Raw genomic sequence first — 24,787 nt, forward strand, 5'->3', positions numbered from 1 at the left:
CCTGGTTTGGGTTGGAAGAGACCTTAAAGCTCATCCACATGAGCCCCTTCCCTTTCCCCATACAAATGATGAGATCCTTCTAGTTCAGCACTCTGCAAGGTGGAATACACCCAGCCCCAGGAAGAGTGTGTTGTTACCTGTGTGAGTAGCAGTTCAAGCCCTTACTACAGCATTAGCAAGTAGTGCCTTGTTGTGTGTGCTTAGTTGCTGCTTTATTTTACCTCTGTTACAGAACGTTTGCTATAGGAACATTTGTGTGCCAAGAGGGATTAATCTGTACTCTCTCTTTAGCAGTCTATGAACTCAAGTACAACAGCACTGCCTACTGACCTGCCAAGCTTCAACCTCATCAGTGAGAGCCTGTCTTTTGACTTCAAGGATACTGACATGAAGAGGCTTTCGATGGAAATAGAGAAAGAGAAGTATGTGGCATGTGTCCAGCACTGGGATTTGTGCCTCAGTTGTAGTGGGAGGAATTGGATGGGTGCTGAATGTAGTTTTTAAGTACCAGACAAGCACCAGTGTGAGGTGAAAAGGGGAGAGAAGCCTTTGGTATTCCTTTTGGATTAATAGCTCTGGTTGACCTGGTGTCACAGGCATGTCCCTGCTGCCTGCTTAGAGGCAGGTTGAAGCATGCTGAGCTTGATTCGTAGAATCCCAGATTGGTTTGGGTTGGAAGGGACCTTAAAGCTCCTTCAGTTCCAACCCCTGCCATGGGCAGGGACACCTTCCACTAGAGCAGCTTGCTCCAAGCCCCTGTGTCCAGCCTGGCCTTGAACACTGCCAGGAATGGGGCGGCCACAGCTTCTCTGGATTTGCTCCAACAGCTTCTTATGTTGGGGGCACCAGAGTTTCCTCTCCATAAGATTACCCTGGCTCTTGTTTAGGCTTGAATTGTTCATCTTGGTAGAAGGTTAAGAGCAGCCTGGCTGCTGGTGTGCTGAGCTGTGGCAGGCTGGTGCCACTGCATGTGCAGTGTGTCCAGAGAATGGAAAGTAGCTGCAGTGTGTGCTGAGCTCCTGCTTTGGGGCTTTAACCCCTTTTTCCTGGAATGTGTGTCATGTTCCTATATAAAAAGTGCACACAAGCAAGTTTGGATTTGATTGAGCTTTGATCTTGTGTTTTCCTGAGGGTGTGAGTGTAGCCTTCAACACAACAGATCGAGCAGAAATCAAAGCAGATCCGATTTTAATCTCTGTAGTAATAATGTGCTTTGTGCATCGACTGGCTTGTAGATCAAAGCTGAAAGGGCTCTGCCATAGCGCTCCAACCAAAACTTCCCAGGGCAGGAATGAAGCACCCCTGGATCCCAGAGGGATGGTTTATGTTGCCTCTGCTCAGTGCCCTCTCCTGTGTGTGGAATAAGAGCCCCCTGTGCTGGAGACAGAGGTGAAAACTCTTCCTAAAGCCAGAAGGAAAAAGATAGAAGCTGAAAAGAAGGGGCTAATTCCTGCTTCTGTACCCAGGTTGTTAACTGGGTCATCCTGCTCTCCTCAGCAGGAAGAGCTTGGCTCTGCCAAATCCTGAAAGCAGCAGCATCTTGTGCTGTCTTCTATGGGATTGTTCTCCTTCCTCTGGTGCAGGGAGAATGCTCACTACAAATCCTGGCTGTCCGAGAGGGTTCTTGTTGGTGTGCTGGAGCTTTGCCCTGGCTCTCAGTGTTTCCTCATGGCTGGCACGGTGTGATTTTTCCTCCAGTTGATGCTTCAGCACAGAAGGCTGTGAGGGCCCAGTCCTGAGAACTGGGTTTGCTTTTTTTCTTCCTTTCTGTTTCTGGGAGACCTCTGTCTCTCCCAGCCTTGCTGTGTGGCTAAGAGATACCTGGTATTTGGGGGGCAGTGCTTGCTCCCACACAATTTACAAGCTAACTCCTTCCAAAACATGAGAAGTCAGTACAGCAGGGTCCTTCCTGACTGGTAGGATTCGTGCCTTTGAGTTTGGGAGCTAGCTTTGGGAGAGAGTGCGGTGGAGTAGAGCAGTGGAAAGAGCTAAAACTACTCCCTTGTAGGCTGAGACGTGTAATGTCATGGTGCAGCTTCATGCAGGGATGGGGAGACTTACAAATACCATCCAGCAGCTCCAGCCTGCCTTTAGCCTTTCATACAGTAATGTAACTTAGTTTTGTTCCTGGGTCAGCTGCCTGGGTCCCATTTTAATAACAGCCCCATCATTGCTGAGGCTGGTTTCAGTTCGACACATTCGGAGTAACAGAGAGAAGGTTTTCCTGGTGTCATTCTGTTATCACTGTATCGTGTCAGCCTGGCCTAACCCAGGACTCTTTGTGTGTGCTAGGGTGGAGTACATGGAGAAGAGCAAACACCTCCAGGAGCAGCTGAACGAGCTGAAGACTGAAATTGAGGCACTGAAGCTAAAGGAGAGGGAGACAGCTCTGGATATATTGCACAACGAGAACGCCAGCCGGGGCAACAGCAAGCACAACACTATCAAAAAGGTATCGGAGGGCTCCAGTTTGTATCTCTCCTGATGAAACCCTTTAAACCCAACCACAACAGAACCCTTCTGTCTGGGTTAGCTTTTGCACAAGTTGTTATAATAAAACTCTTTGATCTAGGCTTCCTTCCCCAGCTGCTCAGCTTTGAACCAGGGGGCAGGGAGTGCCACGTGCTGGCTGATGTTTGCCATAGCCAAACCTTGTCTCTTCAGTGCTGTGTGAAGGGATGCAGAGGCCTCGAGCTGTGAAGGTCTTGCTGAAAAGGGATGCTGTTAGAAGGGATCACCACCCTAGTGACCTCAGGAACAGGAAAAGCCCCGTCTGCATGTTGCAGCTGTGCCCTACAGGCATTGCAAGGAAACAAACACTGAGCTTGTCTGGTGAATAAGGGCAAAAATGCTTCTGGGTGCTCAGTAGAAAAAGCCAAAAGCCTCATCCTCTCTCTTAATCTGTTCTCCAGCAGCCTGTAGTGCAGCTTCCAATACTAACAGCCAAATCTGCCACTAGTAGTGGGGTGTGAGATGTCTGCTCCCAGTGCTGTGGACCCTGGAACCACCTGCCTCTAGAAATCCTGTTGGGATGAGTATCTTAGGCCACATTTAGGGTTCTGGGTCTGCTAGCCCAGGGATCGCACCTGGAGAGGGATCTGGAATGCTGTATGGCATGGGATGCAGGCTGGGGTAACAACTCCAGGGTTTGAAACCAAATCCTTCCCTCTTTACTACTCCCACCTGAGAGTTATGGCTGAAAGGATTTGGTAATACCAGTTGATGCCAGCTTTCATGGCTGGAAGTTCATGATCACTGAACTGGGGCAGGAACACGGATCTACCGGGTCTCACTTCACTCTGCTAGCCCTGAGCTATTTGGGTTCCTGTCACACCAAAGCAGAGAATCTTCCCAGGCCCTTGTCACTGTAGAAGCTGAAGATGTTGCTGCTCCCAATGGGTTTTGTCTCCATGCTCAGAGTCCTCAGTTTAAGTGGAAAATGGTAAATTTTCACTTCTGGCAGAGACAAGTTCCTAGTGAGCTGATGGTCCCATTTGTCTCACTTAAAGAAGGTGGCTGGGCCATCATTTCAGTGCCTGTCAGGGCTCATCATTCTAATTGGGACTGTGCAGTCACTCTTCGTTCCTTTGAAGCTGGAGTCTTGTCCTGTCCCCTCCCTTCAGGAGGGATCAGAGGCTGCCCAGCTCCTGCACCTTCACTGGGGGAGCAAAGGTTGGAAATAATAGTCTATTAGTGCAGCACATCAGAATACAATTACAGCCTGGTTTTGTGCATGGCACCAGGAGGGCAGGAGGGCTTTTGTCTTGGTGGTTGTGATGGGAAGGCGGCTGTGAGGCTGGAAATGGAATAGTAGTTTAACAATACTTCAGTAATACCAACCCTCTGCCCCTCCTGGATGCTGCCGATCACTTCAGTGCTCTGGGCAAGCTGGACAGGTTGCACAAATGACCTGACATTACTCATCTCACAGAGGATTCTTTCTTCTTGTTGTTCATTTTATTTTGCTGGTTTAGCCTCAAGCCCAGGGCAGAAGACCTATCTGCATTTGAGACTTCCAAGTAGGTTATTCCAAGGTACTCTCTGCGTGGGGTGCTGGGGTCACTGCCTGCCGCACTAACCCCTGCATGAGCTTGCCTGCAATGCACCCTGCTCTGGCCAGCTCCCCTTGCTGCAAGCCTACAACTTCCCTCCTGCACCACAGAGGGGTGTGGTGGTGCTGGTGAGACTGGGCTCACTGTGCCTGTCCCCACAGGGAGCCCATGCAGCACGGCACAGGCTTAAATCACAGCATCCCAGCCTGGTTTGGGTTCAAGGGACCTTAAAGCTCCTCCAGCTCCAGCCCCTGCCACGGGCAGGGACCCCTTCCACTAGAGCAGCTTGCTCCAAGCCCCTGTGTCCAACCTGGCCTTGAACACTGCCAGGGATGGGGCAGCCACAGCTTCTCTGGGCACCCTGTGCCAGCGCCTCAGCACCCTCACAGGGAAGAGCTTCTGCCTCAGAGCTCAGCTCAGTCTCCCCTCTGGCAGGTTAAAGCCATTCCCCTTAGCCTGTGAATAATTCACCACACCTGTTTTTCTGGGCTGCTGGTGACTGGGAATCCAGGGGAGGCGCAGGGTGGCCTTTGAAGATTTCTTTAAAGAAGGAAACCAGGACTTTCCCCCTCCTTTGCTGCAGAGAGAAATTCAGGATTTAAAAACAAACCAACCCCAGCAACTCTTTGCTGCCAAAACTGTCATAACAGGCTGAAAACACAGCCCTCCCTCTTGGAGTGGAGCAGCACGTGGTGTCCGTGTCTGCCTGCTTGAGGAGCAGCACAGGCACGTGGAGCAGGCTGCTGAGGGCAGGCAGTGTCTGCAGGGCTGCAGTGGGGTGGTCCAGGGGGGCCGTGTTGGAGCTGCTGGTCACCATCGTGCCTGGGACACCCTGACTGCCTGTGATGCCTCTGCCTCCTTCAGCACAGCGCTGGCTCCGGCTCTGGTAAATGTGTTTTCTTTGCAGAGCCTGCTTTCCTCTGAGGATTTGCCCTCGAGGCACAGGCAGAGATCAGCTCCCTCTGCTGGGATGAGGAGTTTGGGGAAGCTGCTTTGTATTTCTCTTTCCTTGACTGTGGTTCTTGCACACTTCTGGGGTTTGGTGAGGTTTGAGTGGCAGTGCTAAGGGAGGAAATGGCAAAGAGGAATGGCTTTAACCTGCCAGAGGGGAGACTGAGCTGAGCTCTTAGGCAGAAGCTCTTCCCTGTGAGGGTGCTGAGGCGCTGGCACAGGGTGCCCAGAGAAGCTGTGGCTGCCCCATCCCTGGCAGTGTTCAAGGCCAGGTTGGACACAGGGGCTTGGAGCAAGCTGCTCTAGTGGAAGGGGTCCCTGCCCGTGGCAGGGGTTGGAGCTGGAGGAGCTTTAAGGTCCCTTCCAACCTAAAGCAGTCTGTGCTCTGTGGTTCCAGGGCTGTAAATCACTCAAGTTAGGACTTTGTGCCCACCAGCCGCTCTCTGGGGAGCTGCAGATGTTCCCAGGATGGACCTCTCTCCCTCTGTAAGCATTTCCTTGGGGAAGAGGTTAGAATGAGGGGAGACCCTCACCTTGGATGTCTCTCTGGGGCAGGCTGGCTGTAGTTTCCCACTGCCCCATCCCAACTGGCTTGAGGAACCCCATGGCAGGCGAAGCCCAGGGAGGTGAGGTGGAGCCCTGGCAGTTTGTGGTGAGACCCATGCAGCAGCTGGGAGGGATTCGGTGCTGGGAGGAGCCCCCATGATTCAACCAGGATGTCACCTCTTAGGCTCCATGCCTGCCTTTGAAGACCCCTGCAGAGTTTGTCCTGAGTAATTACGTGGTTAAGGTGCTAATCCTCTTTATGAGCCCTATGGGCACAGCAGAAGCACCTCAGCTGGAGCCTGATCTCCTCTCCACCACGGGCTGGTGCTGCTGATCCAGCTCACTTGGCTTCAGGAGTGTTTGCCACTTAGGCTGTGGTAGGAGATGGAAAAACCCACTTCTTCCTCGCATCCTCCAGAGCAGAGAAGCTCCCAGGGCAGGCTGCTGCTGAAACCACAATCAGGTCTTTCGTTGCACTTGCTTTCTTCTTGCACCGTCATGCTTATTTACTGTGATTTAAGCCCTTTGAAGTATGCAAATCTCCAGGCTGTTCCCAGACAAGCAGCTTTGTCTTTGAGCAGCTCTCTGGTCCTTCCCCAGGCAGGCTTGGCTTTTCCCTGCCAGGCTGTCACATGGCTCCTGGCTTTTCCTCAGATGCAGGGTTCTCCTGAGGCTGGAGCTTGCTCCTGAGGGCCAGCACTGGGGTGCCCGTTGGGGTCGTTGGACATGGGTGAGCTGTTGCTGGTCCCAGTCCTGGCTCACCCTGGTGGTGGCGCAGTGTTGCCCTCAGGTTGTTGAGGTTTGGATAAGCTGCTTCAAATCTGCTTTATCACCAATAGACTCCTCTGGGCTTCCTCCATCATTTGGGCCGTGAACAGTCGTGTTCTACCACATCCCCTTCAGGCTCAGGCAGTGAGCAGCTCCTGGCTGCCAAGCGCGGAGGGGCAAGGGAGGCAAAGCAATGCGGACTCATCTGCAGGCTTATCCTCACTCCTTTCACCTTCAAGCTGTGCTCTGGGTTGTCCTCTACAGCAGTATAAGGGCACTGGTGATTTAGTGATGGGCACTGCCATCTGAGTCTCTACATGATGGAGATAGGAAGCTGCTTTGCCACCACCAAATGCCAGGAGGCTACTTCATCATCAGGACAGGCTGAAGGATTTCACCGTGGGGCAGGCAGCTTCCCTCTGTTCCAGCTGTGCCTGGATGGCATCTCGCTAGGGATCACTGGAACGAGTCCCACAAGGACTTCCTCGAGTCTTGTGGGGTCTCTGTCATCTCCTGGAGCCTCCCTCCCTCTCCTGTCCCCTTCTGGGACCTGGAGCCTCCCCTGCATGAAGTGGGTCTGCTTTGCTCCAGTGGTTTGCTAAGGGAGATGGAAGAGGTTATTGTGCTGCTGGAGCTTCGTCCTGTGTCAGGAAGGGACCAGCACAAGCCCTATTGCTCTAGGAAGGGCAAAAGGAGGGAGCAGGGTGCCCAGAGAAGCTGTGGCTGCCCCATCCCTGGCAGTGTTCAAGGCCAGGTTGGACACAGGGGCTTGGAGCAAGCTGCTCTAGTGGAAGGTGTCCCTGCCAATGGCAGGGGTTGGAGCTGGAGGAGCTTTAAGGTCCCTTCCAACCCAAACCAGGCTGGGATTCTGGGTTTCTCTGAGGTACTCTTAGTCTCATGCAGCTCTGCCTTGGTGTCACTGTGTGCTCCACTCTGCTGCTGCAGAGCCTACACACGCAGCAATGGCCTTCCCAGGAGCAACAGCACCGGTTATTCCCCCTCCCATTCCCATTCCCTTTGGGAGCTGTGAGGGCTGAGAGAAACCCTGAGCCAGGATGCTGGCTTCTCGCCCTGCCTGGCACCCACCTGGGATGCAGGTGAGAACTGGGACATCCCCGGGGAGCAGCGCTGCTCTGGACACCTCCGGCACCCATTTCCCCAGCTGTGGGAGGAGGTGGATGCTCATCCCCTGTGGGTCCGGCCCTCACATCCCCATGTGTGCCAGGCCACGTCCCTGCCAGCTTCCTTTCCTCTCTGCCCTGGTTCTCCTCGGAGCTGGGAAGTGAAACTCCTTGGCAGCTAAACTGGGACACGGCAGCTCCTTGCCTTGTTTACAAGGAGCCAAAGGAAACCAGGGAACGTCAGGCCTATCAGCTATTTTTGTGGCAGCCTTTGAAAAGCGTTTCCTTCAGATGGAGCATCATCCTCTGTCTTTTAAATGTGCTCATCAAAGCATTGGGGGCCGGAGGGGGGGAAAATGGGGCTGGGGAGAGAACAACCGGCAGCGTGGGAGGGAGAGGGAGCTGGGGAGGGAGCAACAGGAAGCGTTGGGCTTCACCATGGAAGGTGGGAAGTGAAAGGTCCACCTGGCTGCTGGGGCCTGAGGAGCGGGCAGGGAGGGAGAAGGACATTCAGGGGAGCAGGGAAGGGAATAAAGAGGATTTACGGCATGCAGCACCGGGTGGCGAGTTAGCAGGATCGTAGCTCTCCCTCCCAGCAGCAGGGAGATGTCCCCGATCCCGTGGGGTGAGGGGACACTGGTGGGGGTGGCACGGGTCACCCCCTGCTCCAGCTGCTGCAGGATGAACAGGGACATGAGGCATTTTAAACCTCTCCCTGCTCCTCTGGGATGGGATCTGAGCCCCCGGGGCAGCAGCACTTGTGTGCTGCAGTTATTGGGTTACCCTCCGCACCCCGCCGGGCTTGGAGGCACTGATTGGGTTGCTTGTGTTGGTTTGATGTGCTTAAATCAAATGAGCCCCGCAGGCCGGGGTGAAACAGGGCTCAGAGGAAGCCCGGCGCAGGAATGCAGCGAGGGGGACTCTTTGCTTCCCTGGCTTTTGATTCATTGGAGCTCTGGCTGCTTAATTGCGCTGTCTCTGAATTTCCTTTGCTGCTGTGGCAGTGCGTTGTGGAGCCTCCCTCCCTCCTGCAGGAAGCAGATTATCATAATACTGCTTGTAAATCAATTTTTCCCCCCCTCTCTGCACTGACAAGAATGTAACTCGCTCTTAATCACTCTCCTCGCCTGTGGAACGCTGTGCTACGGGCATGGAGATGGGTTTCTCCTTGCCTGGCTGGGCAGAGGGTGCAGAGTTAGTGGAGGTGCTGGGTGCCACCTCAGGGAGAGGCTGGAGAAGGGCTGTGCTCTCCTTGCTTCCATGGCCCAGTGTGTGGAAGAGAACAGGGAAAACCCAGTTGCTCCTGCAGGAGGGAATGGGATTTCCCTGCAGAGCTCCTGCTTTCGCAGCCCAAAGGAGATGGGGAGTGAGATGGGCTCTGTGGGGGGGGAATAGATCCGGCTGCCACGGGGCTCACTACCCCAAGGAGCTTCCCTTGGCTCTGCCCATCTTCCTGCAGTGTATCCACAGGGAGGGGATCCTGCCCCTCTGCTCTGGGGAGACCCCTCTGCAGTCCTGTGTCCAGCTCAGAGGTCATCAGTACAGGAAAGACATGGACCTGTTGGAGAGGGCCCAGGGACACAGGTGTGGGCAGAGGGGTGGAGCCCCTCTCCTGTGGGGAAAGGCTGAGAGAGCTGGGCTGGGTCAGCCTGGAGAAGAGAAGGCTCCTGAAGGGGAGACCTGAGAGCAGCTCCAGTGCCTAAAGAGGCTGCAGGAAAGAAGGGGAGAGACTTTAGCAGGGCCTGTTGCTATAGGTCCAGGGGTGATGGGTTCGAACTGAAGGAGGAGAGGTGCAGGCTGGATGAGGAAGAAATCCTTTACAATGAGGGTGCTGAGGCGCTGGCACAGGGTGCCCAGAGAGGTGGTGGCTGCCCCATCCCTGGCAGTGTTCAGGGCCAGGCTGGATGTGGTCCTGACCAGCCTGGTCTCATTGAAGATGGCCCTGCTCCTCGCAGGGGTTGGACCACGTGAGCTTTGAAGGTCCCTTCCAGCCCAAAGTGTGCCATGAGTCTGCGGTCCCTCGGGTTGGTGGTGAGAGCTCCCCCAGGGAAGGGAAAGCAAGGAAAAGGGAGGGGAGTTTTCCCTCCGGACACAGCAGAGCAGCGGTGCTGGAGGCAGCGTGCAGCCAAGAGCAGGCTTCGTTTCCTCTCTGTTCATTCACGACTGCAGTCAGAGGTGAGGAGAGAGCAGCTCCATCCCCAGTGCCCGAGCTGCTGCTGGGTGCGGAGGGCAGAGCAGCCTGAAGCTGGGGTCCCCTTCCTCTGCCCAAGGCACCACCGAGGCCTCAGCCACAGCCCGGCTCCTGCTAAGGAGAAACATCCCAGCTGTGCCTGGCCCCACTTGTGTGGAGCTCTTCTGACACCCTCCGGGTTGCTGGGGGTCTGGCTCCTCTCTGGGGACTTGGATGGGCAGAAGAGCCAGCGCGGCACCAGTGGGGTGCACACGGTGCTCTTGGGAAGCTGCTCTCACCCCTCTCTGCAGGACCCGATCTCCTCACGACCCATCCCTGAGGAGCTGAGCTGCTCCTCCCGTGCCTCAGTTTCCCTGGAGAGGTGAAAACATCCGCCCCCAGGAGCCCCTGAAAGGCACGGGTGCAGGCTCCTGGCGATGGAGCAGGGCTGCATCCCTGTGTCTCCACGTGCCTGTGCTGGATGCCCTCAGGGCTCTGCCTCCCCGTGCTTCCCCAGCAGCGCTTTGAGGTACCCCAGGGCCATGGAAGCAGTAGGGGATTAACTGGGAGCTGTGGGTAGCCGGAGGCAGAGGCAGGCTCAGATCTTCCTTGTGAGCCTGAGGGCAGCATCTTCCCTCCCTGCCCCAGCAGTGGCTCCCTTCTTTTCCCTATCGGAGCACTGAGGTTGCTTGGGGGGGGGAGCATCTCCCCTCGCTGTGCTTTAATGGTGCAGCACCGCGGGCTGGAGGAGTGGGGGGGCTTTGATTCCCCATCCAGCCTGCAGAGGGGATGGCTCCGTGTGGGCTCTCAGGACGCTGGTGCTGAATGCTCCTCCTTGGGGTGTGCCTGGGGCCCGTGTCCCGTCTCAGCCAGCGCTGGCCTGGCAGATGCAGCCAGCGAAGGGCGTTGGAGCCCTGCAGCCCCTGCCTCTGCAGTGGGGATTTTTCCAAGTGCCGTTAGAGCCGTGCAGGAATTACCGAGGGGGAAGCGGGGAAGGGAAGGGAGAGGAGGGAGGGAGGGGGGGGGAAGCTCTTGGCAGCTCCACCGCGGGGCTGAGCTCCCAGTAACGTGATCCGAGGATTCCTGCTTCAGCAGAACCGGCGTTCCCCGCGGGAGCTTCGGCTGCTTCATCCCGCTCCCAGCCATGGGGATGCTTTTCCTCGCCGGGGGTCCCGCAGAGCCGTGGCCAGGGCCCTCAGGGGGGGCTGGAGGGGAGCCCCGGGGGCACGGGGAAGGTGTGAGCCCAGCGTGGTGCTGAGCTGGGTTGTGGTCAGCAGGCACACGTGGTGACCCCAGTGACAGCGATGGGGTGGGCTGGGTGCGAGCGCAGGACAGGGTGGGCTTGGCTGGCCCCGAGGCTGTGGGGCTGGAGGCAAGCACGGTTCTGCCTTTGGCTCCAGCTGATGGAGGCTGTTTCCATCGAACCCCAGCCTGGATGGGTTGAAGGGACCTTAGAGCTCCTCCAGCTCCAACCCCTTCCACTAGAGCAGCTTGCTCCAAGCCCCTGTGTCCAACCTGGCCTTGAACACTGCCAGGGATGGGGCAGCCACAGCTTCTCTGGGCACCCTGTGCCAGCGCCTCAGCACCCTCACAGGGAAGAGCTTCTGCCTAAGAGCTCATCTCAGTCTCCCCTCTGGCAGGTTAAAGCCATTCCCCTTGGCCTCCAGCTTTGTAGGACCCCACCAGGACAAGGCAGGAAGGGCTGTGCTGGCCCCAATCCCATGCCCAGGAGTGCTCCAGGCTCCCGTGTATCCCACAGCCACATTAATGGCGTTAACTGGGTCTGCAGCCCCTCAGCAGTCGGGGGGAAGGTGCCGTTGTCCCCTGTGCTTCTCCTTTGGGCTGTGCTTGAGGCTGCTGCCGGCTCGGCCCGTGCCACGTTCCCTGGTGTTTTCCAAGGGCAGGGATGGGGGGATAAAGGCAGCGGTTGGCTCCGTGTGCAGCCCGGTGCCAGGGGCTCATCCCGCTGCCCTTCACCCCCTCTGCTCTCTTGCAGCTCACCCTACAGAGCACCAAGTCCCGCGTGGCCTTCTTCGAGGAGCTGTAGGGAGCGACCCGTGCTCCGCGCCGCCGCTGCCACCGGCAATTCCCTTGGGATCGAGTGCCCAGCCGGGGCTGGGAGCCGGGCATCACCCCCGGGGCACACCGACGGACAGGGGGCCCGCTGCCCGCGGACTCTGCGATGCTCTCTGCCTTAGCATCCATCCATCCATCCCCCTCTTCTGCCCTTTCTTTCCAGCCTTTCCCTTACTTTCCCAGTGTAGTCCTTTGGCTCGGATGCACACACACACCCACACCCCGGCGTTCTCCCAGTGCTGGGGCTGGCACTATGGCCATGCCCTGCTGCCATCGTGCCCATGGGGATCCCATCCCTCCGGCTGCCTTCTCCCGGTGCCTGGAGCTCCATTAGGAACCCGGAGCATGTCCGAGTGGAGTGCTGTAAATCAGGGCTGGCGCAGGCGGAGCGGGGCCGCGGTCCATGGGGATGCTGCTTCCCTGGGGAGCGGAGGCAGTGGCAGGAAGCGGGATGAAGGTCTCCTCCTCATCCTCCTCCACCCTGCAAGGGGTTTGGAGCAGGGGAGCAGCCGGTGCCAACCACACAGAGCCTCCTTTGTTCTGCAGACTGGGACGGAGCCAGGGCTGCCTGCTCCTGCCTGCCCCTGCCTGTCCTCACACGGGTGCCTTTGCCCACAGCTCTGCCCTCCCGGCAGCAGCACAACGGGGATGCTCTGACCTTTCCTTCATGGCTCTATCCCAATCCCCAGGGGATTTACCCCAGTGCTGCCCCGGGACCCCAATTCCCCGCTCCCCCAACCCCTCCTGACCTCCGGCTGCACCGGGATGGCCGGAGGGAACTCTTCCTTATTTAAAACCACACTGCTGGGGATGGAATTCCGGCTCGCGGCTGCCATCCGGATGGCTGCGGCCTGGCACCGGCCGCCTTCCCATTGCCCTGGATTCATCCTCGGAAGGAATAACCGTTTTCTCCTGGTTTTAATAAAGATCCAAAGCGCTAAAGAGGGGCAGCGGGGACGTGTTTGGTCTTCCTTTCTTTGGGAAAAGCCTCGCGGAGCCCTTCACTGCCGCAGGGGGAGGATCCCTGGGGATGCTCCCTGCTCCCAGCCCTCCGGGGTCCTCCTCTCCCCTTGGGGCTCCCCCATCCCTGCTTGTCCTTTTCCTCACCAGGATCCGGGGGCTGAGCCCCGCGTTTGCCATCCCCGGAGCTGCTTTCAGCCTGCCTGGAATGTGGAGCGTGTCCACGTTGTCCTCCAGGATTGAGCTATGGATAAAACCCCTTTGGGACCCCACTGACCCCCCCTCCGTGCCAAACACCCCAAGAACGGGCACGACCCCACCTTGGGGGGCTGCTCCGGGCCCCCAGCCCCGCTCCAGGGGCTCGGTGATGGTTGATCCCTGCACCAGCAGCAGATCCATGGGAACGGGGAGTTTGTGCGAGGGAAGGGCTCCTGCACACGGGTGCTTGCACGGGGGGGTGAGGCAGGGAAGTGCACCCACATCGGGGAGCAGGGGGTGCTCGGGGCCGGGTCATGGGTGTTGGTGAGCCCTGGGCAGCTCTGCCTGGGATGCGATGGATGGAGAAGGCACTGGGAGCTGTGGTCGATGGCTCAAGGTCCAAGTGGGGACCGGTGGCGAGCGGTGCCCTCAGGGGTCGGTGCTGGGCTGCTCAGCGCCTTTGTCAGTGCCGGGGACACCAGGACTGAGCACCCACAGCACTGAGAGCAAGGGCTGAGAGTGCAGAGGAGGCCACGGAGCTGCTGCGAGGGCTGGAGCAGCTCTGCTCTGGAGCCAGGCTGAGAGAGCTGGGCTGGGTCAGCCTGGAGAAGAGAAGGCTCCTGAAGGGGAGACCTGAGAGCAGCTCCAGTGCCTGAAGGGGCTGCAGGAAAGCTGGAGAGGGGCTTGGGACAAGGGATGTAGGGACAGGCCAAGGGGAATGGCTTTAACCTGCCAGAGGGGAGACTGAGCTGAGCTCTGAGGCAGAAGCTCTTCCCTGTGAGGGTGCTGAGGCGCTGGCACAGGGTGCCCAGAGAAGCTGTGGCTGCCCCATCCATTCGAGGGATGCTGAGACCAGGCTCACTTCCATTTATCCCATTTGTCCCAAGCAGAGCTCTCCCCTCCTCCCATGGAGGAGCCATTTTCCCCTTTGAGACCCCAAATGAAACGGAGCTCTCAAATCCTTCCCCTTTTCCGTTCCCTCCCCACCTGCTCCAGCTGCTGGAGCCTGCCCCGTCACGGGTGTGATTTGCCCCAGAAGGCACCATCCCAGTGCAGGGATGGCCACAGCTACACCAGATCCCAGTCCTGGCACATCCCAGCAGGATCTGGCACTGAGATAACCCCTCTGCCCGCTCCATGCCTCCCTTCCATCCAGGTTCATTTAAAGCCCCTCTCACTGCTGCCCAGTGACAGCAGCAGCAGCTCCGGGGATGGATGCTCCGGTGCCTCCGAGGGCTCGGGGCCAGCGGTGGCTGCAGGGTGACACAGGGGCCACCCTGGCTGCTCCTGTCCCCTCAGCGTGAGCGGTGCCACATCCCGGTGTTATCCATGGGGTTGTCCTCAGGGATTTGAGGGCACCCAGCCCAGGTTTGCACCATCCCATCTATGCCAGGTTTCCCCACACGCATCCTTGTCAGCTATCTCCATCCCATCCCCATGCCATCTCCAACCCTATCCCACCCCATTCCATCCCATATCCATCCCCATCCCCATCCCCATCTTCATTCCCATCCTCATCCTCATCCCTTTTAGTTCCTGAGGGAGCTGAAGGTGTTGATGTTGGGTTATGAACCTGGACAAATGAGACACAAAATGCCGGGCCTGGATCATGCTTCTCCCTCCTCGTTCGTGGGATCCACTAATTCCAGTGTCACCTGAGAGCATCGGGAATGTGCTGCCATCATGGAAGGGATGGAGGGAGGGGTGGCAGGGACCTGCCCTGACTGAAATAAAGGGGGAATTGTGAGAGGAACAGCTAAGAGAATACCAGGAATCCTGGAGAGGAGCGTTGGACACATCCCAGAGGCTGGAAACCTGCAAAGCCCCTGGCAGAGCCTGGGGTTTTAAGCTGAAATCCCTGGGATTTTGAGGCTGCGGCTGCCTCCAGCCAGCATCCAGGTCTGAGGAAACCAATCCCGAGCTTCTCCCTTCCAAACAAGTGAGGGGACCGGCAAAGGGGCTGCGGTTGCACCGGGGGCAGGTCCCAGCCTTCATCCCATGAGGAAGAGAACGGCGGGGCAGGGCGGGATGGGGGTGCCTGGCTCGGCTCAGTTTAAACACAGCGGGGGCTCCGCGTTGGTCCCACAGAGACCCCGATCGCGGCTCCAAGTGCGATTAAGCCGTTGTTTAATTCCCGTTCTTCCCCCCCATGCCGGCGCCTGCTTTGCCTCCATCCCCCGGCAAGAAGCAGCCGGAGCCGGGATGGGGCGGCTGCGTCCCCCCTCCGCAGGGGAGGGTGCCCCGACGGGTCCCGGTGGCAGCGGAGCGAGCTCCTGAAGGGATTCGTGGGGAAGAGCCCGGGAATGCGGCGTTGTTCCTGCCGGGATGTGCGTGGGGAGGAATAAATGAGCTTCCCCCGGGGCCTCCGGTGGGCAAAGGGAGAATTAATTGGGAGGCAACTTCGTTAACCCCGGGGAGCGGCCGGGGAAGGAGCAGACTTCCAATGAGGCTGCTCTGCCTCGGTGGGCACCGCTTCACGTTACCGGCGCCCTCCCGCTCCGTGCGGCGAGCTCAGCCGCGCTATCAGACACCGGAGACTCCCCGCGGGGCGCAGGGGGATGAGCCCCAAACCCGAGCCCGGGGGAGGATGGAGCTGGACCAAGGCACCCCCGAGCCCTGCATCCCCCGTGCCCCCGGCCCCGAGCGGTGCCATCCCGCAGGAAGCGTCCCTGGAGCCCGCAGCGCCGGGATTGGATCAGTTCTGGAATCCCAGCGCGGCAGCGGCGCTTTTCCTCCGCCTCCAGGGGCCCCCGCGGGTTCATCCCAACGGGCGCCGAAGGGCCATGGGGTCTGGGGAGCTCCGGTGTTGAGCTGCGGCCGATGCTCCCGTCGGGAATGGGGGAGATTCCCTCGGGGAATGGGGGAGCCGCTCGCCCACAAACGCCGGCAGCTCTGAGCTGGATGCGGGAAGGGCTGCGGGGCTGCTGCGGGATGCTCTGTGTGTGTGTGTGTGTGTGTGTGTGTGTTGCACTGGAGGGGATGGAGGAGCAGGAAAACCCCATTCCGAAATTCCTGTGCAGTCCCACTCCGAGGAGCACACTTGGAGCCCGTCCGGCTCTGCCTCAGTTTCCCTCCTGCTCCTGAGCATCCCTGGTGCCTGATGAGCACCGGGGAGGTTGCAAGCGTCCCCCTTTTCTCTTTCCTACCCCATTACTGCTCAGGGGACATCGTCCTCTTGTCTCGGCCCCTTCCCTCCCACTACAGCCCCTCCAAAGGCCGTTTCCATTGGGGAACGGGGGCTTTGGCCGCTGGAGAGAGAGAGATGCCACCCGGGCACGGGGGACACCGAGACAGACCCGTCCCAGCGGGCCAGGGCCTTTGGAGCTACCAAAGAGAGACCCTGGAGAGGGGAGCTCCCGGGTGCTGGCAGCATCCCTGGCTGGGTACAGGAGCGCAGATGAGGAGCACAGGGACATGGGTGCCATGGGGAGGATGTGTGTGTGAGGGGGAATCTGCGATTAATCAGAGACAAAGAGAGAAATGGGGTGAAAAATGTGATCAAGGCTTGAGGGGAAGCGGGGGACAATGGGAATGGGGATGGGGGGGGGGCTTCACTCCAGGCCTGGCTTCGTGCCTCTTTCCAGCTCCTTTTTTGCCCTGGTGCAGGAGGAGGGGGTCCGGCCGCTGGGTCCCTGTCACCCCCCTCAGCCGGGGGACCTTGGGGTGCCACGTGCGGGGACTTTGGGGTGACGATGTCCGAGTGCTGCATGTGGGGACCTCAGGGTGATGGGGGGCAATGTGCCCGGTGCCACGTGCGGGGAGCCGGGGGCAGCAGGGACCCCACGGGCCCTGTCCCTGTGCCCCACCAGCACCCCGAGCACTCAGCCAGGCACCGCGGGGGCAGGATCCCACCGGGGACACCCGCTTTGCCCCCCCGGGGGGGGGGGGGAGGTGCCACCCCCGCCCCGTTCCCCCCCCTCCACCCTCCCCAGCCCCATTTGCCGGGCGGGACCGTTCAAAACCCGCCCGCTCCCGCCGCTTCCCCCCCGGATTCCGCCGCCGCTTCCCCGGTGCCGCGGCCGAGGATGCTCCGGGGGCCGGGGCTGGCGGCGGGGGCGCAGCGGGTGCGCGGCGGCGGGGGCTGAGCGGCGGCGGGAGCCCGGCCCCGGCCCTGCCGGGACACCTGGGGGGAGGCAGAAGAGGAGGAGGAGGAGGAGGAAGAGGCCGCTCTCGGCCGCGGCCCCGCCATGCCGGGGCCCGCCGGGGAGCGTGGCCCGGCGGCAGCGGCCCCCCGGGGGCTGTGAGCGGGCCCGGGGCTGGCGGGGGGGGAGGGTACCGGAGCGGCATGGCCAGAGCCGTCCCCCCCCCCGCCGCCGCCGCCGCCGCCGCCGGGATTTAACCGGTGCTTGGATGCTCTCGCCTCCCGCTTCCACTTCGGGCGCGATGTGCTCCGGGCCGCCGCCAGCCTGCTCCGGAGCGGGGTCCCCCCGCGCCCTCACACCCCGGTGAGGGGCTGAGCCCGCAGCCCCGTCCCGACACCGGCCCCGGAGGACGGGGAGCACCCGCTCGCCCTGGCCCCCCTTGGCCGGTGGGTGCCGGGCGAGGGGCAGCGGGGACCGGTAACTTGTTCTTAGCGTTCCGCGGTACCGGCTTGGGGGGGGACCCCCCCAGTCTCTGTCGTGTGTGTCCCCCCCCCCACCGCCCCGCGAGGAGATTTGGGTTTAAACTTTGGCTTTTTGGGTAGCCCCGAAGATGCCGTTCCACCCGGTGACGGCGGCTTTGATGTACCGGGGGATCTACACCGTCCCCAACATCCTCTCCGAGCAGCGCCCCGTGGAGATCCCCGAGGACGAGCTGGAGGGTGAGCGGGGCCGGGGGGGAGACCGGGGATGGGGGGGGGGACACCGCACGGTTGTGCGGGGCTTTGGGGTGCGCGGTCCCCCAGCCCAGGCGCCGTGGGGAGAGCTGGAGGCGAGCGGGATGCGGATGGATGCATGGATGGATTGATGGATGCATGGATGGATGGGGAGGAGGAGGAGGGGAGGAAGGGAAGCGTGGGGCAGCGGCAGAGGGTGACGGGGCTGCGGGGGTCCCGGTGCCGCCGTTGTGTCAATATGACACAGCAGGGACCGGCGGTGGCGGCGCGGGCCGGACCCCCAGCGGGCCGGGGCCACCCTCCCGCTGTCATAATATGACAGAGGCTGGCGGCGCGGGGGGGCTGTCCCCGTCACCCGTGTCACCCCCTCCCCGGGTCGCGGTGCCCCCGGGCTCTGCCCACCCCTGCCATGAGCGGGGCCGGGCTCGGCCGGAATTGGCTTTTTCCAGCCCAAAAGTTTGCTGGGGCCTCGGGACAGGCGCTACCGGTACCCCCAGGCTCGGAGTGGGGACGTGGGGGGGTCCCCGGGAGCCCCGTTCTGGCGGGTGCGGGAGGAAAGGGGCTGCAGCAGCCCCGGACCCACCGGGGAACCTGAGGCACGGGGTGACCGCGGCTCTGCGGGGGGGGGGGGGGCTGGAGCATCCCCTGGGCACCCCCGTGGGGAAACTGAGGCACGGAGCCCCCGGGCTGCGGTGGGGGGGGGGGTGTGAAGGGCTCTGGGCCCAAAGGTGTGCAAGGACACGTGTGTGCGTGCACAGCTCTGCAGGCTGTGAGTGTGCACTGACGTGTCCCCTGGTCACAGCCCCGCTGCAGGGCGCCTGTGTGTCTGTCTCTGTGTGTATACGCGCGGGCAGCATCACTGCAGCGTGTGTGTGTGCACAAGTACAACGTCACTGCAAGGGCTGTGCGGGTGGGCGTGCATTGCAAGGGTTCTGTGCACATGGGCAAGCACCACTGCAGCGTGTGCGCCCGCACAAGTACAGCGTCACTGCAGGGCGGTTGTGTGCGTGCATGGGCATGCACGAGTACGTCGCTGGAAGGTGCTGGGATGTGTGCACACGAGTACAGCATCACTGCATGGTGCCTGTGTGTGTACCTGTGTGTGTGCAGATACAAGTACAGCATCGCTGCAAGGGGATGTGTGTGCATGTGCATGCGCAAGTACTGCACTGCAAAGTGGTTGTGTGTGCATGCGTGTGTGCAAGTACAACATCACTGCAATGAGCGGGTGTGTGTATGCGCGCAAGTACAACATCACTGCAATGGGGTTGTGTGCATGTGTGTGCAAGTGCAATGTCACTGCAATGGGGTTGTGTGTGCGTGTGCAAGTACAACATCACTGCAATGGGGTTGTGTGTGTGCGTGTGCAAGTACAACATCGCTGCAATGGGGTTGTGTGTGTGCGTGTGTGTGCAAGTACAACGTCGCTGCAATGGGGTTGTGTGTGTGTGTGTGCAAGTACAACATCACTGCAATGGGGTTGTGTGTGTGTGTGCAAGTACAACAGCACTGCAATGGGGTTGTGTGCGTGTGTGTGCAAGTACAATGTCACTGCAATGGGGTTGTGTATGTGTGTGTGCAAGTACAACAGCACTGCAATGGGGTTGTGTGTGTGCGTGTGCAAGTACAACATCACTGCAATGGGGTTGTGTGTGTGTGTGTGTGTGCAGGTACAACATCGCTGCAATGGGGTTGTGTGCGTGCATGTGTGTGCAGGTACAACATCGCTGCAATGGGGTTGCGTGCGTGTGTGTGCAAGTACAACATCACTGCAATGGGGTTGTGTGTGTGTGTGTGTGTGCAGGTACAACATCGCTGCAATGGGGTTGTGTGCGTGCATGTGCAAGTACAACATCACTGCAATGGGGTTGTGTGCGTGCAAGTACAACATCACGGGGTTGTGTGTGTGTGTGTGCAAGCACAACGTCACTGCAATGGGGCTGTGTGTGTGTGTGTGCAAGTACGACAGCACTGCAATGGGGTTGTGTGTGTGCAAGTACAACATCACTGCAATGGGGTTGTGTGCGTGTGTGTGCGCACACAAGTGCAGCATCGCTGCAGGGTGATCCCTGTTTGTGTGTGCACAGCCCCTCTGCAGTGCACGCGTGTGTATGTGTGCACTCACACACACGTGTGCCCAGGCACGGGGTGTTGGGTGCTGCACCCAGCCTCGTGCAGCACCGTCGGGTACCGCCGGGCCTCGGGATGCTCCCAGCACCCCGGCTGCATCCATGTGCTCCGGGGATCAATGGCAGCAGCGGGAGCCCCAAGGTGACCCCGAGGCACCCGTGGTCTCCCCATCACCTCCTCCGCCCCCAGGGGACGTTTGTGACCCCCAGGAGCAGGGTGCAGACTGCAGGGGGGACACACACTCTGTTTGGCCACTGCCGGGTCATGTCCTTGGCTTTCCCCGGCACCCCGTGCTGGGAGGCAGGAACCAGCTCCAGGTGGGATGAGCATCCCTGAAGGGTGAATTTCGGGGGTGCCTGGACCACAGCAGTGCCAGACCACAGCGAGCACGGGGGGACCCGAAGCATCCCTTGCCCACAGGGGGATGCTGGCTCTGGAGAAGCTCAGCCACGGGGCCAAGAGGCCCCAGAGTCCCCCCAAACCCCTCTGCAGACGCCGCCGATGGGCAGGGACGTCCCCCAGGATGGGCAGCGCAGCCCCGTGCGGGTTTTCTCCCCCAACCGAAGTTCTCAGCCCTGTTTCAGCCCCGCACGAAGCCCTCGGCAGTCGGCAGGGACCGGCTCGTCCGCGCCGCCCGGCGCAGCAGCTTTGCTCTCTGGTGAAGGAGCAAGGCGCTGACGTCCCGGCCCTGCTTCCTGCTGTTCCCGATGCAAACCCCCCCTTTCCCACCGGCTGGGCTCAAGCTCCATGTCCTGGGGGGCATCGCAAAGCCAGAAACTGCCCCAAAGCCCCCAGTGCAGCAGGGGCAGGATGGAGCCGATGGGCACCGTGAGGCTTTGGCCCAATGCCCCCAGAGCCCGGGCACCCCACAGGGATCTTCCACACACCTCAGGGTTCATTTTGAGCCAGAAGCCCCAAATCCTCTCACTTTCTCTCTCCCCTTCATCCCCCATTCACGGGCTGAATCCCAAAGACCGGGTTGGGGTTTTCCTGGCTGAAGCTCTGGTACCCATCACATAACCTGGGATGGGTGCAAAGTGCCCCAGGGAAGGTGGGTGCTGCACACCCAGCACCCGGGCACAAGGATGCTCCAGGCTGGGTCCTGCAGCAGCTTTTGGGGTGCCCCCAGCTCAGGCATGTCCCAGGAAGGTGTTTTTGGGGCAGGATGCTGGGATTTTGGCTGTGGAGAGCTGGGTGGTGGCAAGGGCAGGGTGGGTGGGTGCTGCAGCAAAGACTTTGGGGGCCCCTTGGTGTCCCCCTGGGGAGATCAGACTCTTCTTGGGGTGGTTTCTGGGGCCACAATGAATGTGTATGTGTATGTGTATGTGTATGTGTATGTGTGTGTGTGTGTGTGTGTGCACAGTTACCCTTGCTGCCTCCCACACCCCTCCTGGTACCAGCGCGTCCATCACCCACTGACACCCATCACACCCCAGAGCGATGCTTGGGGGGGGGGCTCTGGTCCCTGCAGGTGTTGTAGCCCCTCCGGCTGTGCCTCAGTTTCCCCCCTGCAATGGGGACCCCACTGCAGCTGCAGGGATGGGTGGTTTGGGGCCACCAGCACTGCCCATAGGGGGTCTGTGGGACCGGGGTGATGGGGGCGGCCGGACCCATCCCTGCTCCCTCCGCAGAGATCCGTGAAGCCTTCAAGGTGTTCGACCGGGATGGCAACGGCTTCATCTCCAAGCAGGAGCTGGGCACGGCCATGCGCTCCCTGGGGTACATGCCCAACGAGGTGGAGCTGGAAGTCATCATCCAGCGCCTCGACATGGACGGTAGGACCCTGGGATGGGGACAGGAATGGGACCCCCCAATCCCCCTTGGTGAAACTCCCCATTTGCCCCGCTTCCACCCCACTGGCTGGCGGCGGCTGGACCAGACGCTGTGGGATGCAGGAGGACCTGATTCATCCATCGGCATCATCACCACTGCAGCTTCGCTTAGGCTTTAACCATCCCGGAGTGGGAGCAGCACCGCTCCCAGCTCCACAGACCCGCTGGGACCGGGCTGCTGGGGCTGGATCCTGCAGCCGGGGCTGGATCCTTCAGCTTAGGTTGGATGCTGCGCCCCGGCCGTGCCCTCAGCACGGGGCTGCCCGTGCTCCTCCAGCGCTCGCTGCCACCATCGGCCTCTCCGCGTCGCTCCCGGCTCATTGAGACCTTAAAGAGCCCGTTAATTTATCGGCCTCCCCCTCCTCATTTAAAAGCCTTTCCGGCAGCGCTGCCAAGCTGCTGCTCCCGTCATTACTCATCGTTAGCGCTGCTCCGGCAGCCCCGACACCCGCATCCTCCGCAGCGCAGGACACAGCACCCGGGCCCTTCCCACCCCGCCGGGGTCGCGGCCACCGCTGGCGCTGGGGGGTCTCTGCTTGGTTTTGGGGGTCCTCAGCCAGCACTGCGGGTCTGCACATACGGCACTGGGGTCTCTCCGTGGCGTTAGGGTCCTGGCTGGCACGGGGACCCCAGCTCAGCGCTGGGCATCCTGGCCAATGCTGGGGGACCCCAAACCTTGCTGAAGGGCCCCATCTGGTGTTGTACTGGGTACTGGGTGTACTGAGTACCGCGGTACTGGGTGCCCAGCCGGTCCGGCTGCACAGGGGCAGCCGAGCACCCCCAGGCAGGGTTCCCCTGGGCTCACCCCGTGCCCCCCCCGCCCCCGTGCCCGCAGGTGATGGGCAGGTGGACTTCGAGGAGTTCGTGACGCTGCTGGGGCCCAAGCTGTCCACGTCCGGCATCCCCGAGAAGTTCCACGGCACCGACTTCGACACCGTGTTCTGGAAGGTGGGAACCCCCCCCGGGAGCAGCGCGGGGGCTCGGGGGGGGGCAGAGCTGGAACTGGGGGTAAAAAGGTGAAGGTTTGGGTCAGGGTCAGACTTGGGTTAAGGGCTGGGGTCAGGGCTCGGCTCAGTTTAGGGTTAGGGTGAGGGCCGAGCTCAGCCCCAGGCTCCATGTCAGGCTCAGTGGAAGCTTTCGGGGTCAGGTTCCACCAGCCTGAGGCTTTTCTGTCCCTGCCACGCTCGGGGCTGCGGGTGCTGCGAGCACCCCGTTACCGTGCACGGGGGCACCCATCCGACGCGCAGCACCCAAGGGCGCCGCCGCAGCCCTGCCGTGGGGTGAGCCCCCCGCCTGCTGCCCCCCCCGCAGTGCGACATGCAGAAGCTGACGGTGGACGAGCTGAAGAGGCTCCTGTACGAGACCTTCTGCGAGCACCTCTCCATGAAGGACATCGAGAACATCATCATGACGGAGGAGGAGAGCCACATGGGCACGGCCGAGGAGTGCCCGGTCGATGTGGAGAGTGAGTGCCCGCGGTACCAAACACCCCCCTCCCCTCGGCCCCGGTACCATGGGGGGTGCTGGGGTAACCCCTGCTCCCCCCTGCCAGCCTGCTCCAGCCAGCAGATCCGCCAGACCTGCGTGCGCAAGAGCCTCATCTGCGCCTTCGCCATCGCCTTCATCATCAGCGTGATGCTCATCGCCGCCAACCAGGTGCTGCGCAGCGGCATGAAGTAACGGGAGCCTCGCCTCCGGAGCAAAATCCCTATGGAATCAGACATGAACACACCCCCCCCACCCCCCGGAATGGGGGCAAGGCCGAGGGGGAAGCCCCGCACGGGGTCCCCGGGGCGATGCGATCGCATGGCTGCAGAACATGGAACCTTGGTACTGACACAAACCCACACACACAGACCCCAACCAAGCATGTACCGTGCATGGAGCCCCGTGTGCTGCCCCCTCCCCGGGCGGAGGATCCCGTCGGATGCACCGATGCTCTCGTCTATAGCTCTATATTTATGATCAAAACCAAAACCATCCCCTAAGCAATACACGCGCCTCAGATGGTCCCCAGGGATGGGAACGTTTGCATGGACTTTGGCTGCCAAGGGCTGGAATTCCCACCCCGTCCCCTGTCCCGGCCCGGTGCCGTGCCTCAGTTTCCCCACCCGCCAGACTGGGGGGACTCCGGTGACCTCCTGCTTGATGCACTTTAGGCCGAATTCCCTTGGGAAGAGCCAGAGCGACCCCGAGGCTGGGAGCCCGCAATGGCCGGGGTCACCCACCCTGCACCCCCAGGGCCCCCCCCAGCCTGTATGTAGCACCCCTGGGCACGGGCCTGGCTGGGATCTGGGGCTGTTCCCCCTGTTTGGGGTTGTTTTTTGGGGGGTTTTGGTTTCTTTCTTTCGTCCTGGGTTCGGATCGGAAATAAACGTGGGATTTCTGAAGCGCTCTGGGCTGCTGCGGCTCCTGGCGATGCGATGGGGCAGGGCGATGGGTGCTGGTGCTGGGAGGGCACCCATGGGTGCTGCTGAGCTGGGAGGTGGCAATGTGGGGGGGGGCTCCGGGGACCTCCAGCAGCCCCAAACCTGGGGTTCCTTCCTGGCTGCTCCCATGTCCCCCATCCCTGGCCGGATGTGGGTCCTGCTGTGGGTCATTGGGAGCTCTGAGTGGATTTATTCCCCTCTCCCCATCCCCATGCCCTGATATTCCATGTCGGCATTTGTGGAATGGTTTAAGGCCATTCCCCTTCCAAAGGGCCTCCATGGGGAGCGTTTTCACCCAGACTAACGGCAGATCCGGGGGGAGCAGGATCCAGCCTGTGGCTGGAGGCTCCAGGGGGTCAGATGGGGATCCTGGCACGGGGGGGGGGAGAGCACCCCACGGCTCCTGGGTGGGCTCTGGTCCCATGCTGGTGCAAAGCCCGTGGCAATGGAGCTGCCCCGTTCATGGATCCCATCCCGGGGGATGCGTTTTTAATGGCAGATAGACTCAACCAATGAATACAATGAGGGGGAAGCTCGCGGTGCCGGGAGAGCATCCGGCAAAGGTGCTGCCCCCTCTCCGTGAGGAATGAGGCTGGAGGAGCCCATCCCCGGGGCATCAGGGCTGGGGCACATCCCCCCGGGAGCCCTGTTTGACCCCTATCCAAGGGGAAAACACATTTCCTCGTGCCTGCATGGGATCTCCCACCCTTGGGATGCACCTCCCCGGCAGCAAGGGGG

General features: G+C 60.7%; 2 protein-coding genes across 9 annotated transcripts in view; both read left to right on the forward strand.

The window, feature by feature from the left end:
* NF2 (NF2, moesin-ezrin-radixin like (MERLIN) tumor suppressor) overlaps positions 1-11,859 on the forward strand; it is a 46,047-nt gene extending 34,188 nt beyond the window's left edge. For 3 of the 7 annotated variants that reach the window (XM_057410853.1, XM_057410893.1, XM_057410883.1), the window contains 3 exons: positions 292-422; positions 2,293-2,452; positions 11,605-11,769. In XM_057410853.1, the coding sequence (XP_057266836.1) occupies positions 292-422; positions 2,293-2,452; positions 11,605-11,655 (342 nt within the window). In that variant the 3' untranslated portion in view covers positions 11,656-11,769. Of the gene's footprint in view, positions 1-291; positions 423-2,292; positions 2,453-3,933; positions 4,020-11,604 lie in introns of all 7 variants that reach the window. The other 4 variants (XM_057410903.1, XM_057410871.1, XM_057410875.1 and 1 more) reach the window with 4 other exon arrangements.
* A 5,197-nt stretch (positions 11,860-17,056) lies between these two features.
* On the forward strand, positions 17,057-23,353 carry CABP7 (calcium binding protein 7). 2 transcript variants are annotated; one of them, XM_057410392.1, is made up of 6 exons: positions 17,057-17,370; positions 17,527-17,643; positions 21,420-21,563; positions 22,456-22,568; positions 22,932-23,085; positions 23,173-23,353. In XM_057410392.1, exons 2-6 carry the CDS (start codon positions 17,535-17,537, stop codon positions 23,298-23,300), a joined length of 648 nt encoding a protein of 215 aa, XP_057266375.1. In that variant the 5' UTR covers positions 17,057-17,370; positions 17,527-17,534; the 3' UTR covers positions 23,301-23,353. The 2 variants fall into 2 exon arrangements, with proteins under 2 accessions (XP_057266375.1, XP_057266366.1); XM_057410383.1 differs by having other exon boundaries at positions 17,057-17,643.
* The last annotated feature ends 1,434 nt before the right edge of the window (positions 23,354-24,787 follow it).

Source organism: Pezoporus wallicus, unplaced genomic scaffold (assembly GCF_028554395.1).
Source record: "Pezoporus wallicus isolate ANWC-B61680 ecotype Strahan unplaced genomic scaffold, APGP_CSIRO_Pwel_v1 contig_8226, whole genome shotgun sequence".
Classification (NCBI taxonomy): Eukaryota; Metazoa; Chordata; class Aves; order Psittaciformes; family Psittacidae; genus Pezoporus; species Pezoporus wallicus.